Source organism: Leptonotus elevatus, chromosome 13 (assembly GCF_054856555.1).
Source record: "Leptonotus elevatus isolate MCC_2025b chromosome 13, RoL_Lele_1.0, whole genome shotgun sequence".
In the NCBI taxonomy this organism is placed as follows: domain Eukaryota; kingdom Metazoa; phylum Chordata; class Actinopteri; order Syngnathiformes; family Syngnathidae; genus Leptonotus; species Leptonotus elevatus.
The window spans coordinates 8126396-8140547 of record NC_141251.1 but is presented as its reverse complement, the minus strand read 5'-3'; the positions used below and the strand labels follow the sequence as shown (position 1 = coordinate 8140547).

At 41.1% G+C, this 14152-nt stretch overlaps 1 protein-coding gene across 7 annotated transcripts in view; it reads right to left on the bottom strand.

The window, feature by feature from the left end:
- Positions 1–14152, bottom strand: part of birc6 (baculoviral IAP repeat containing 6) — a 72675-nt gene that overhangs the window by 24196 nt on the left and 34327 nt on the right. For 3 of the 7 annotated variants that reach the window (XM_086092197.1, XM_086092200.1, XM_086092198.1), the window contains exons 41-64: positions 13818–13978; positions 13224–13350; positions 12994–13104; positions 12027–12285; positions 11373–11944; positions 11115–11290; positions 10939–11035; positions 10630–10824; positions 10351–10551; positions 9611–9890; positions 9268–9524; positions 9035–9143; positions 8557–8781; positions 7382–8234; positions 7141–7284; positions 6497–6626; positions 6206–6337; positions 5933–6094; positions 5682–5855; positions 5044–5270; positions 4171–4504; positions 3806–4023; positions 1477–1641; positions 381–552 (exon numbers count right to left, since the gene is read on the bottom strand). In XM_086092197.1, the coding sequence (XP_085948323.1) occupies positions 381–552; positions 1477–1641; positions 3806–4023; positions 4171–4504; positions 5044–5270; positions 5682–5855; positions 5933–6094; positions 6206–6337; positions 6497–6626; positions 7141–7284; positions 7382–8234; positions 8557–8781; positions 9035–9143; positions 9268–9524; positions 9611–9890; positions 10351–10551; positions 10630–10824; positions 10939–11035; positions 11115–11290; positions 11373–11944; positions 12027–12285; positions 12994–13104; positions 13224–13350; positions 13818–13978 (5481 nt within the window). The remainder of the gene's footprint in view (positions 1–380; positions 553–1476; positions 1642–3805; positions 4024–4170; positions 4505–5043; positions 5271–5681; positions 5856–5932; positions 6095–6205; positions 6338–6496; positions 6627–7140; positions 7285–7381; positions 8235–8556; positions 8782–9034; positions 9144–9267; positions 9525–9610; positions 9891–10350; positions 10552–10629; positions 10825–10938; positions 11036–11114; positions 11291–11372; positions 11945–12026; positions 12286–12993; positions 13105–13223; positions 13351–13817; positions 13979–14152) is intronic. The other 4 variants (XM_086092203.1, XM_086092204.1, XM_086092201.1 and 1 more) reach the window with 2 other exon arrangements.

Here is a 14152-nt window from a genome sequence, read left to right as displayed (position 1 = left end):
GAGCTCTAGCTCTGTGACATTTATTGACGGACCAAAGCTGCGGGGCAACTGACTTTTACAGAAGTTGGTCAAAGAGCCACCAGCTTTTATTTAAATACATCATGATGTTAATTTTGGTACATGCAGTGGCATTTCCCATTTAAAAGAATGTGTCATTATTTAGGCCACGCTTCAAGTGAAGAGGCAATATGTTTGAAGAGGCTATACACATCACTCACTCACTAACTAGCGGAACTAAACTGTCAGCTATGGCTATTGACAAAAATAATAAAAACTTCATTGTAACTCAAAGTAAGCCAATTTCAGGCAAGAGACAGGGTGGAATACAAAGCCTTGCTAAAGCTGTATTAACACAATTCATAAATAGAACGGGATCTTACCAGAGTCGTTCCGTAGGTAGGAGGACATAGCAGGGATGAGACAGGACTGACTGAGCAGCTCCTGCAGCACTACTGGAAGTGCTGAGCTGTTGTGGGTTCTGCTCTCTGCTGAAGATGTTTCAGAAGTGTGGAAGCTGCTAGAACCCGCGGCATTAATGTAGCTTGCCAAGACCTAGTAAAAGGAACATCATCATAGGAGATAACTCAGTAACAATCAAGGGATATAGCAGCATGATAATAAAACGTAACCACTCAACACTAATAACGGCTTAAGTAATATTTAGCATTAAAAACTTACTATTACTCTCCTATTATAATATATATATATATATATATATATATATATATATATATTTTTTTTTGGGGGGGTGGGGATTTGGGGGAGTACCGATACCAGGTATCAGTATCGTTCTTCAAAGTATCAGTACTCGCTATGACCTACTTGTGGCAGTTTTATGATCAGGAATTAGAAATGAGAAAGTAGAAGAACAGCAAATTGCCATTAAGTTTATGCAAGGTAAACGTTATATTGTGGTATATAGGTCTATCTTTTTACAATTATCTGTTATTGCTACTTTGATGACATTCTATGACTCAAACGTACTTTTGGTATTAGATACTTGGTATTGATATCGGGGACTACTAGCTCAAGAGTTTTGTACTCGTACTGGTCTGGGAAAAAACGGTTATCCAACATCCCTAATATTTTTCATTCATGTTAATTGTGAGCAAATGTGTATGTCATTATTTAGCTATAACTCAACTGTTGACATAATTCTGATTAATATGCATCTACAATCAACGCTAACAAATCCTAGACAGTGCAAAATAAATAAAATACTTGTACTTTTTTTTTACTCTAGTTACTTGCTAACAGCCATTATCACTAAAAGAGAATGAAAACAGCGTGAAAAGGTGCATACAAGTCAATAATGTGGCTAAAACGTAAAACTCACAGGGTGATATTACCGTTAACTTTGTTAAAGCCTAATTTGTTTTGTTTTTTTAATCATTATTTGCTTCTAAATGCTGATTACAGTTGTAGTGTGTCAATCCGAACAGTGTGCTAAAACAGGCTAATGGTATACCGACTTACCTGGAGAAGACAAGTAACATGCTCCTCCTCAAGACGCTGTTTTGTGAGAGCCTGCTCAACATCCCACCCGGATGCTGTGGATCCAGTGCCAAAACCTGTTCCTTTAGCCCAGTATAACTGCTGCTCCTCACTGGTCCCTCCACCATGACAACTTGACATCTGTGGCTGTAAAGAACATACATCAGACATTATAAAATGACATCAGCTCTACAATAGTTGTCTTACGACCGATACACCAACTGAAAAGATTTATTTGACAATCTTGACAAGCTTTATACTTGAGAGATGTCAAAGGACATATTGGAGCAGGGAAAAAATTATATAATTCTATTTTTGAAGGCAAAGACATTGGATATTCTTTAATAGCTAAATTAGTGACCTGATTTCAAGCAATCAAAGCAGGGTTTTTGTTCCAGTTACTGAAAAATAAAGACAAACCATTTCAACTAGGGGTGTCAAAATTAGTGTGAATCAAATCAAATACATTTTAGAAATCTGAAGTGATAGCCAGCTCTAGCCCGACTAATCTAAACACGGCATTCTGATTAATATACCGTTTGTGGAATATGAGTTAAGTAGCAAAATCCACCTGTTTTTCTCCATCTCAGGGGGCGGCCATTTTGACACTTGATATTGACTGAAATAGACGTCACAGTTGCTAAGGGCTCAGGTAACGAACAATCATGGCTCAGCATCACAAAACACATGATTAATCAGAATGCCGTGTTTAGACTTGTGTGGAAGCCAGCTTGATGTTGTAATGGAATGCAAAAGGAGGCCAGACAGTACTGAGGGCACCCATCTATCCATGCATTAATGGATCGCTTAGGAGCCCATCCGAGCTGTCTTCGGGCAGTAGGTGGGGTACACCCTGAACTGGTTGCCAGCCAATCAGGGCACACAGACGACCAACCATTGGCACTCCGAATCACACCTAGAAACAACTCAGAGTGATCAATCAAACTACCATGCATGTTTATAGAATGCAGGAGGAAATCGGAGTACCCGGAGTATATTACTTGAATAAAATTTTCAGAAAACCAACATTTCTGTGGTTACATGAAATTTTGTGAAATGCTGGATTTGATGTTTCTGTTTTTAATGCCATAATCATCTAAATTGAAACAAATAAAGGCTTCAAATATTTCACTTTGTGAGTGGTGAACTCATATTGAAATAAAAGCATTAAACCTCAATTTTATTTTTGGGCACCAACCTGTAGAATTAGACATTACATATTATGTATTATGCACAGGTGTATTATTAACACCCCCAACTCCATCTCTGATTTGTTATGTTCGTGTTATGTTTTTGTTATTCTCAAGAAATTGTGGTAGGCATAAGTCCAAACACTTTTTAACACCTGAAAATTGAGGTATCAGGCATAAAATGGGTGTACAGTGTTCTCCTGCGCAATGGTGATTTACCTATTTCCTTTTTTTTTTTACTGTGTTGTCATTTGCTAAAAACTCAAGTATTGCTTTGCATCTTCTTATGTCGATTTAGTGCCAATGGATAATGCTAATGTAGGGAAGAAGATACATTTAGACCGGCCATATCCCTAAAAAGTCGTGGTTTACTGTCATGTGGCATATATAAGCAATTCTAAACCTCTTTGGGCACATTATCACTATTTGGACTCTGCTTATATCCCTACTACATAATAGCGGGGTATGTGCCACATTTTTGTGAAACCCTACTAAATTAAAGCTGAAATTCTACACTTTAATCACATTCTGTTACGTCAGATCATTTGTGGTGCTGTATCAAGGCAAATACATTCAATTTATTTCTTTGTCCAAATACTCCTGGACTGTAGACAAATTAAATAAGGCTAAATAAAACTAGCTTTGCTGATTTAAGGGGATGCGCATTCAGATTTTTTACTATGTCTTCTTGATACTGTCTCTGCTCCCATTCAAGCTCAAGGTTAGCCAGAGAAATATATTTGGCTCTTGTTCAAGTCATCTATCTGCCTTATGATCTGTCCTCAGCTATGGGGACTCCATAAATCCACAAGGGAAAGCAAAAGAGAGAACAGGATAGTGCGTCACAACAAACACAAAACAAATATGGCTATTTTTGCATAACATTCACATGCAGGACTGTAAACACTAAGCTCCAAAAGCTGTCATCAAATATATTCAAAAACATCACAATATTTTTCAACCACTTTTGTAGCACCAATCTAGTCCAGTCTATGATAAAACTAAATTAATCCTATTAGGTTGAAGAGTCTTCTTATTGTTCTGGGGCGTACAAATGTTTAAGCAAAGAGATCTATGGACAGAGATGTCTGTTTCACAAAAAAGGTAAATGTCAACCATACCTCAGAGACATTGTTGCTTGCGTTGGGGTTCCGGGGTGCATGGTGGCTGAGAGCTGAAAGGCAGGCCAAAATAAGGTGAATGGCACCGATCTCCAAAGCCATGCGACGGAGCAGCACGCCATCGTCAGTAGTAAGAGGAGTGCTTCTGAACAATGCTCGCAGGACATGAAAGGGCAATGTGGGCAACACGTTTGCTGATGGAGACTGCAGAATATGACCTGTAGGGGATAACAACACACACAAATGAAGTATTCAGCAAGAAAATAGTTCAATTATTGGTTAAGGCTCAAAGTTTTGTAAACACATTGTGTATGATATCCAACGTAGGTTGCAAAATTTAAAAAGGTAAAATTATTCAAACTTACTGCCCTCGCCATCATCTGTGACACCAAGCACCAGGCGCAGCAGGCACTGGGCATGTTTTCTCTCCTTCAGCAGAACTTCTGCGTAGCCTGGCAGGCGCAGGAACAGGCCAAATGCTGCCAAGGAGTGGGCAGGGATGGGTGACATTGTTTGCACTGAGGACGAAGATGAAGATGCCGACTGGGACTGCTGCTTGTTGATGGGCGGTGGCTCAGTAGCAATGGACTCAGGCGCCTCGTACACCAGCTCTCCTGATTGCTCAATGGTGACCCACTCAAACTGATCAGTGTCTTTCGGTTTCTCCTGTGTTGCAGAGGGTACAACTGGAGCACTGACCTGCGGTCAAGCATTAAAGAGAATAGGCCATTAGTCACTTGACACAAGAGCTTGAAAAAAAAAAAAGCATTAAAAATAAAGTTATAGGTTCTGCATGACCATGAAGCTGAAAATTATTTTTCACACCTACCAAAGAGTTCCACATTTGTCTAATCAGTCTTGGAGAACATTACTTTTTCACACAGAGCCACAGAGGTTTGGATTAAATTGTTCTCCTTCATAAATCAAATCATCATTTACAAAACACATTTAGTATTTACTTTCTTTATGAGCTCTTAAAATTGGCTTGATGGTCTGAAACATTTAAGTGTGATACATATACAAAAATAAATCACAAATAAATAAGCAGATATTTTTTCACAGCACTCCAGATACCATTTTGTTTGTTCATATATCCACCAAACTAATAATTTCTACAAATTTTTGCCAATAACCTTTGCTGCTACTTTATATTAGGCGCAGAACACTGCGAGCAGCACAATTTTTGTCAAAATTTTCTCTGCTTGTTCCTTGATTGGCTGTTCTAATGCAAATCTCACCTGCTGAATGACATCAGGATAGAGCATGGGTAGCCTCTCTGCGATGAGCGCCAGGCCTCCCATACCGGCAAAGACTTGTAAAGGTGACTGGATTGGGTGCGTTTCGAGTAAGGACTCATCGATTGTGGCGTCAAGACATTCGTCACCGGGTGTCATAGGTTCCTCTTCGGGGCAGCTGTTCAGCATATCAGGGTGATCTACTACAGCACCAGGAAAAAGAGAACCAGCTGTTGGGAATTCAAAACAATTTTTTTAAGAATACATCCTTTGTTTTTTGCTCTGATGACACCACAGAAGGGTAACATTATACAGTATGGAAATTACTATGACTGAGGAGATGTACATGGTTGCTCAATACAATCAATATATGCAATGAAATTAGAATAATTCAAATTAAAGCAACTTGACAGCCAACGTCACATAACAGGCAGCTCTACGGTACAAATTGCATACAAAAAAATATTGCGTAATAAATAAATTGTTATTTTAATTAGTTTGTATATTATATAAGTATAAAGAATGCTTGAACATGGTATGGATTTTTTATTGTGAGTTTGTCATTCAACATTTTCTGCCTAAAATTACAGGTGGATAGAAAAAGATTGGTCTTCATGTTTAACAGAACTGCTTTTCTGTACCTTTCTCGGTGCGCAACCGTTTGAAGGAGTCTGTCTTTGATAGGCCTGGGTCAGAAATGACCTTAGAGCCAAGTCTGACTGTGAGGTTTATGGATTGGTAGCCCTGTGGCATCTTGCGGTCATACAGTAGTGTCAGTAGCTGGGCCAGAGTCATCTCTGCTGGAAGGGGCTGACCTAGAGAAAAAAATAAGGAACAAACAATTGAAGAATCATGCGCCTGCATGTTAACCCTGCATATAAATATGTTGTACCTGGAAGCAGCTTGTGGTAAAGATGGAAGACAGGCACGCTGATGGTTTTGGCAGAGGGGTCCACACCTGATGAAGTCGTCAACTTATCACTCATCACCCGACCCCTTCTTGACGGAGGTCTAGGAGGAGTCGATAGAGCTCGTTTGGACTGTGACTTCAAACCTAAGACAACAAATATAAAAAATCTCTAATTTTCAACATTATAACATAAAAATAATTGCAATCTGAATAGCATCAAGACAAAATAACTAAGAGGATGCAAATGGTAACTACCTGAAGCCACGACCACACTGTAGTTGTCCTGGAAGCCACTGTCAGCTTTCATCTTCTCTTTTTCCTCATGATTCTTTTTCTCCTTGTCCTCCTTCTGCTCACTGATCAGCTTTGCTGTAATGCTGGGTGTGTCTAAATATATGAAGAGATCGCATGATGCAGATTTCCAAATTTCTTCCAGGGTTACTTGTGTTTACATGGTTGTTTCGCTTCTTACTGGTATTTACTGTCTGGCAGAGGTTACAGATTGAAGTTGGTTGCAAAGTCTATATTTTTCTCTTTGATACATACCCGACACCCGGTCCAAGACTTCAGCCAGTGTGGTGGAGATTGGTAAATGGAGGGTACGGTACTTGTGGCCTGCTCCATACATTGGATGTTGGATCATGTGGCTGGTAGCATTGATGCGTCCTTTATACAACTGAAAAGTCCGACACAGATACAATAATTTTTATCTTGTAGATTGAAATTGGATTCTTATGAACAAGATCATTTGATTTTGCTTCTGACCCGGCAATAAGATACCCGTGTTGTCTTATACCAGGGGTTTAATTTGATTTGTTTTCTCTTCAAAGCATATTTTAATTTTAATAATCATAATGGGTCTCAATTATATTGGACTGTCACTATGCCTATAACTAGAAGGAATGCACTGTACAATACAAAAAATACAATATTTATAAAATGATTTGCACAAGGAAAACATTTATCCCCTATGATGGCAAGAAGGGTATTCAAAACTTGAAAATATTATTTTGTTGTACATTTAGAACAGATGTAACTACTATAGAAAGCATGCGATTTAGAGCAATAAAAAAAAAAATCACTGGCAGCACTAAATTAGTTGTGATTTCTTATTTAACAAATTCAAACTTAAGCCATCGACATAGATATCATCAGTCAGTTAAATGTTTAACAAAAAAACAGCTACCCACCGGGCAGGGAGACTGTAGGAAAACTGTAACTTTTTCATCCTCCAACATGAGTTGCAGGAACAACCTTCGTATGAAGCCAGAGATGCTTCCAGAGATAGGCACATTTCTTCGCTGGGGTGCTGATTGGAAAAGCTCACAAAGAACCTTCGGCAAAAACAGATAGCCATGTTGAAAATAAGCATTGTGTGTGTCAAGCATACTGTTAGCTCCTCCCGCGATAGAGAGGAAAGCATAAACCAACCTGTGCCATGAGCCGCTGGTTGTTAGGGTGACATGAGATACACTGTAGAAAGAAAGCCACTGTGGCATTCTCCAAAGCGGTTCTCTGCTGGGTGGTGAGCCCTCCTGATTGGCCAGAAGATGCTAGGGAAAAACGTGAGCCTGAGAAATATGGCTGGGATGGAGACGGACCTCCAGATGAGGCCTGGCTCATGGGCTGACAACCTGTGTTGGCACTTGAACTGGAGTGACACAGCAAGAAGAGCAGTGCTGTCCACAAAGGGTTGACCTCTGGTCCACCTAACCAGTCCTTCATGGCATGGCTGTTGCCTACTTCTGTGAGGAAGCGCAGAACTGGAGCAGCTAGCTCTGCGGCAAGCGGCGGGCGACTGTGTGTGGATGTGGTGGATGGCTGGTACTGGTAATGTCGCCTGTCAGCTAGAGCAGCAGGCAAGGGCAGGTCAGCACTGGCAAGTAGACAGACACAGAACTGGGCAAGGTTGCGAACAAGCAATGAAGGCAATCCCGAATCCAGCAGCTGATCTATTGCTCCTGGAGACTGTGAGGCAGCTGCCAGTGTGGTTAGCTGGGACTCTGATAAAGTAACTGGAGGTCTTGCATGCTTTGAATCATCTGTAAGTCCTGCTGTGGTGTTGGTGGTAGCATTGTGCTGCTTTTTTCCATCGTCAGTCATGGCAAGTCGGCGCTGCTGGGCTTGAGAATGAGTGGCGTTGGGCAGTGGTACAATACCCATCCAGGACATGAGCAACGAGAAGTAACTTGGATGAATGTGACACATGGAACAGAGGAGGCTGTCCACAGCCTTCTTTAGCACAATGTCACAAGGCAAAGACATGGACCAATTGTACAGGAGTCTAAGAGAAATGGAAAGCAGCACAGTCAGTAATCACAAAACCTAATAAAGTCAAATTTTACAGGACCGTGCTTTAAATTTCGACATAGTCTCATGCAACAAAAGACGTTAAATATTTAAATAAATAACGTCTAATATTTTGATCATGTGTCAGACAATGGAGATTGTTATTCATCCATATATTATCAAAAATATGAAATCTATGAGGTGACAACTTGTATGAAAAGAGCTAACTCAGAGCAAAGTAGTTCAGGACAAATTGTTCTCACATATAGATTCTCAGTCACAATAATAATAATAATTATCAAAAAAAAAAGACCGACTCAAATAGTTCTTGGTTGAGTAGTGTTGGGAGGTCGTAATCAACAGGCAGCTCATAGCTGTGCCACAAAATGGCTGCTACACAATGGAGGTGGGACGGTGAGGGCATGAGGAGCCCATACTCCCTCAAAGAAGAGGAGCCGCTACTGGAGCTAGCGTAACCCAAGGGAATTTTTAAGGCTGCAACCCTTGAAGAGTCATGAACCCACTGGAGAAGAGCCTGGATTCTGGAAGGACAAAATTCAGAGCACACTACGATGAGTCTGGACAATATTAAAAGATCCATTCTACTGTCCTTCAAAGTGATCTTGGTCAAAGTGCCTTAAAATGCAACAAACAGCGCACAGCGACAGTAAAGGAAGACAATGATAAACAGACACTTTTTACGATCAGTTTAAGAGTCCGTCTAGGATATCACCTTGATAGGAAACAGTTTCTCATTCATCATTCTAACAGTAAACAAAATGTTGCTACACGTACCTGTCCTTGGTTCCTGAGTCCTGTGTGGTACCCAACTGGTACAAAATATCTATAGTTGAGTCTGAGGAGAGGCCATTTAGCCGACCAAACAACAGAGGACTGTTCAAATCTAAAAAGGAAAACAATATATATATATTTTTTTATTATTACAAAAATATACATTTTATTGACATTCATAAAGGTTCATTCCTACTTCAGAGTAAGAAAATAAACAAACAAACAAAATCACTTACTGGCTGGGTCAGTGCCTGAAGCAGCACAGTTTCTCAACAGAATGTCGATGAGTTTAAGACCAATGCGTGTAGACTGCAGGCCAATCTTGACCAACACTGCTTCAATGTTTGGTGAGTGCATACCACAGTAAGGTGACATGAGCAGTGCAGCACAAGTCTGCAGAAGGTTAGCTGTAGGTGCTGCTGCACTGGCCATCATGGCCTCCAGGTCACTGACATGGGTCAGGCAGTGGTGAAGAAGACGTAGCCAACCAATACTGAATAAAAAGAAGAAAAAGCTTACAACCAGGCACATGTGACGAAAAATGAACAATATGTTAGTTGATGGGGATAAATCTGGTACCTGGTTTTAGAGACCTGGTCCTCAGAGGGTAAGAAGGGGTTGTTCACTGTTGCAGAGGATGTGTTACCAAACGCTGTCAGGCCCAAGAGTTTGATCTGAGACAGACCAAGGGTGTTGGCATCGCGAGGCCGATGCAACCTTAGACATACAGCTGACGCAACCTCAGCCTTCAACAGCTGGATCTTAATGTAGGTGAGGCCGCTGGTGATAACCGGCGTGGAGAGTGGCAGCATGTTTATCCCATCAGCACTGATCTCCACGGAGACCGAGGATGGGCAGGCTAATTAGTAAAAAGACAATACAACAGCTAAATATTTGACCATAAAGTTACAATAAAAATTCACCACTTTTTTGCTAGTAAGAGTATTTTCACTAATATCAGAACTTGTTCTCTCCCAATGACCAATACAGATCATAAGGCAGTTCTCTGTACTGTATTAATAGATAATACTCAGGCTCGTGCAGCCAGATGGCGATGAAATACAACCTTTTTAAACAACGATGTCTTCAAATTACAATTTAAGGAATAACAGAAATGTGTACATCTTAATAGGGATTCAATAAAGGATCCTAGAATTTATATGCAATAATGTTAGCCTTTCTGTGTAGCTCGGTGCCAAATGGCCCACGGAGCACCATTCATCACACTTTCAAAAGTTGACCACTTTAAAAAATAATGGCAGATTTTAATTGTTTTGTGCCACGCTATTTAAATTATTATTATTTTGTCTACTACTTACTGGCTAAAGAAGCAAGATGTGGCTGAATGTGGAGCTCCTTTAGCAGCACAGCAGCAGGGAGATGAATAGTAAGGTCACACCAAGCTTCTTCTGGAAGGAAGATGTAGGACCAGGCTGCAGAACGTGCCCGACGATGAGGTGGCGTAGCTTGAAGTAGGACTTCTGCTGGCTGCGCTGTTGGGCTACTGGATGTAATTGTGCCTGAGAAAAAACAAATAATTTCAAATTGATTACATGTTGTTGCAAGAAGCTATGTTTAGAAGAACTGTATATAAGCACCTAATGGGGCAAAGTTGTGGAGACCCTCTGCATTGTCTGGCTCTGATGTCATCACTCGGGATTTGAGGCTGCCATCTGATGTCTTTCCTGGACCTGAGTCTAAAAACTTCATAATGGTGGACACCATGCTGCGTGCAGTGTTGACTATGGCTCTCGTGCTGGTCACCATGTTGTTACAAATCAACTGAACGCCACCTGGTTAGGGACAAAGAACTTATATGATCCTGTATGGTAATAACTAGAGTGATTGATGATGATTAGAAGGTAGACATTGAAAACAAATTAAGTTCAGTGAGTAGAGGTACCTACCCATGTCATGGAAGGCTTTAAGTGCCTCACTAGTATCCAACACTCGCAGAATGAACCACAAAAGAGGTTCAGACAGCTGACAAGTGGAAAGAGACCCCTAAAAAGAGGCAATATAGACATTTTACAAAAACATTTTTTATGGTAAACTCATCCAAACACAGAAAGATTTTGCTCACCTGGCGACCCATGTATCCACAGGCCATGTAGGTGAGGATGGGCTGCAACATGACCTGAACAGAGGTCGCCTTCTTGCTCAGGGTGGTGAGGATGGTGAAGAGGCCGTCACCTACTGAAATGGCATCCAGACCCCCGTGGAAGTTCTCATGTTTGGTTAGATGGAGACCACTGGCTCCTGAAGATCAAAGAGGACTGTCAGTTCAGTGGAGAATAAGCCAAGTTACTGTAAAAGAAAAGTTATAGTTGGTTCATCTTACCGATGATCATGGCCATGGCACTGCTGTTGCACTGGCCCAGGGCAGACAAGATCTGACTCATTATCTGCTGATTGGCCAATACCAAATCAGCCACACCTGCAGACGGACCCTGGCTGGATGTCGCTCCTCCAGCCACACTTTCTTTGCTTCCGCAAACTTTCTCTTCATCCGACACGCTGCTATCAGCTGCCCCGCCACCAGTCATTGGAAGCCGACCACTGAACTCTCTGTCCCCTGACAGAGGCAGTTGCACCAGCACATTAACCAGTTTAAGGAGATCAAACATGAGCTGGTCGCGGGAAGTTTCACCACAGACAGCCTTTGCATCTCCTGGTCGAATTATGTTGGCAAACAGGCCGCCAAAACAAGCACGAGCCCCCACAGAGCTATCAGACCCACTGCGTGAGACAACTTTGTCAGAGCAGGTGATGTAATGGTGAACTAGGAACGTGATCGACTCGATGACTGAGGAGATTGTGACCACAGATACCACTTCAAAGTTTTGCTCTAAAGTAAACTCCAACAGTTTCACCTGTGCATCAAGTGGACCCTGACCTGATTGGAACGGCCCCCTGAAAGTTCAAGATGGCATGTAAGTTCCCAAAAGGCAACAATTTAGCATCGCATAACATCCCTTAGGAAATGACCACATACCTTTCAGTCGACAAGATGTGCAGGAGTTTGAGAAGAAACTCACTGAACATTTGTGGACAGGTGGAGGAAAGATGCACCTGCAAGCGACTCAAAAAATCATGCATTGCTTGAGTGGCAGTGGGTCCAACTTGAGAGCTATGCTGATTCGTTCCATTGGTGTTGCTGCCAGACAGGAAACGCACTAAGACATGAACCAGTGTGGGATCGGACACCATTTGATGCGCTGTGCTTTCTTGAGCATTCATCCCATTACTGGAGCCTGAAAGTTCAGACAGGGTTTTAGTATTACTATTCTGGCTATTGTGTTCTTCCTTTCATTCAACACTAGGCAAAATGCAGATACAGGGGAATTAATGTACTGGTACTGAGTCACAATGTAACTATTTCCCTGGCCCAAAAAGAATGCCCTTAACGTCTAATGTCATTTTTTTTATGAATCAGAATGCACAGACTAAATTATTAGAACCAATGACAACCAATTTCTGCGTCACTTGCCGGGGGTCTCCCCGGCTTCCAAGTCGCTGTCGCTCGGTGAGATGCTCCTTCGCTTACGCCAAATAATATTGGTGGTAGGCTTGCAAAGTGTGGCCTCTTACCGGAGTTCGCTTGCTTCAAAATGCATAAGCTATGGCTGTATTCTTTTATTTGGCGACATCTAGCGGTAAACTTTTACACACCATACCGTTAAAACTCTAAATATTTTAATGTGGCAGATGAAGTTAAATTTTTTATTATAAGAGCCTTATGAGACTAATTTGGAACAGCTACAGATTAAAATACTGCATGTGAAAAATGAAATGTGTACTTTTGTACAACATTCATAATGAATTACCATTTTACAAAAACAATGTAGGCATAATGTTTATTCACGTCAATGAAATAAAGGGCCAGGATTATCAGGTAACAATTTAATAGACTTCTGTGACTATGTAATTATGCTAAATAAGACTAAGAGTAAAATACTGACCTTGGTAGGGCATGTTAGTCATCAGGGTCAGTGAATGCAGCACCAGACACCATGTTCTCAAGGAGGCGTTGGGGTACCATGCCAGCACACTGAGAAAACTACCAATTGATGCTAGACATACAGAAACAAATATATGTATGCATATTTCACTAAATCACTCTCTAACAACCTTTACCAGAAGAGCTCAAAATTCCATGCGATACAGAATGGTGATGGAGAGAAGTCCTGACCTTGGTTGAGTGGAATGGTGGGTACTCGACTGGAATTAAACATGAAGATGTCTGATCCGTTATCTTCATTTACACATGTGCTTGTGTTGAGACTCAGTGTTATCCACAACTGCAGCAATGACTCCAACTGAGAGCAGAAATGTTTTAGATTTGTCAAAAGATTATACACACACACACACACAATTTATTTGTACTTATATTCCCTCCTTCGATCAATGTTAGCAAGGTTGAAGCTCACATGGTTACCGGACACAAATAGAATCTTGCGTGCCTGTACAATGTGTCTCCCACATCATTCAGCGCAATAAACCTGACAAGCAGAAGAGCTTGCAACCCCAATGTAGTTACTCTCCTAAGTGAGTCTTGTCACAACAACAGGAATCTAGTGTGTGTGGGGGGGGGGGGGGGTTGTGACTGCACCCCTTCCAATCTGAAATCTTTCCTCACTTGAATGCATGTGTGTGATTAGGTTCCGTGTGTGGTATGCAACAAAATTTACTGTATAGACATCAGATTGTAAATTGAGGGATTATAATCAGTAAAATAAATAATCAATCTACATATCGTGTTATTTTGTCACAAAACTGTGAGAACCTGCACATGGTGGATTTGCAGCATGGAGAAAAGCTTGTTGAAGCAAGCACTCAGCATGGGAATGGAAGATGGTTGGACTATAAGGGTGCTGCCGGGAGGAGAGCCTCCTCCATGTAGAGCCCTCAACAGAGAGTCATCTGTGCCGTTGGTAGTCTGGCAAACTGGAGAATAAAACAAAGTATTCATTATAGTAAATATTATATGAATATAGACAGCCAAACTAACTGCAGGAAGCAAATAAGACCTGGGGTCCGTAGAACAGGTTCTACAGTCATACGTACGACTGAAATTTAGAGTGTGCATAAGTACAGAAAAATCCGAATATATCAAACGTG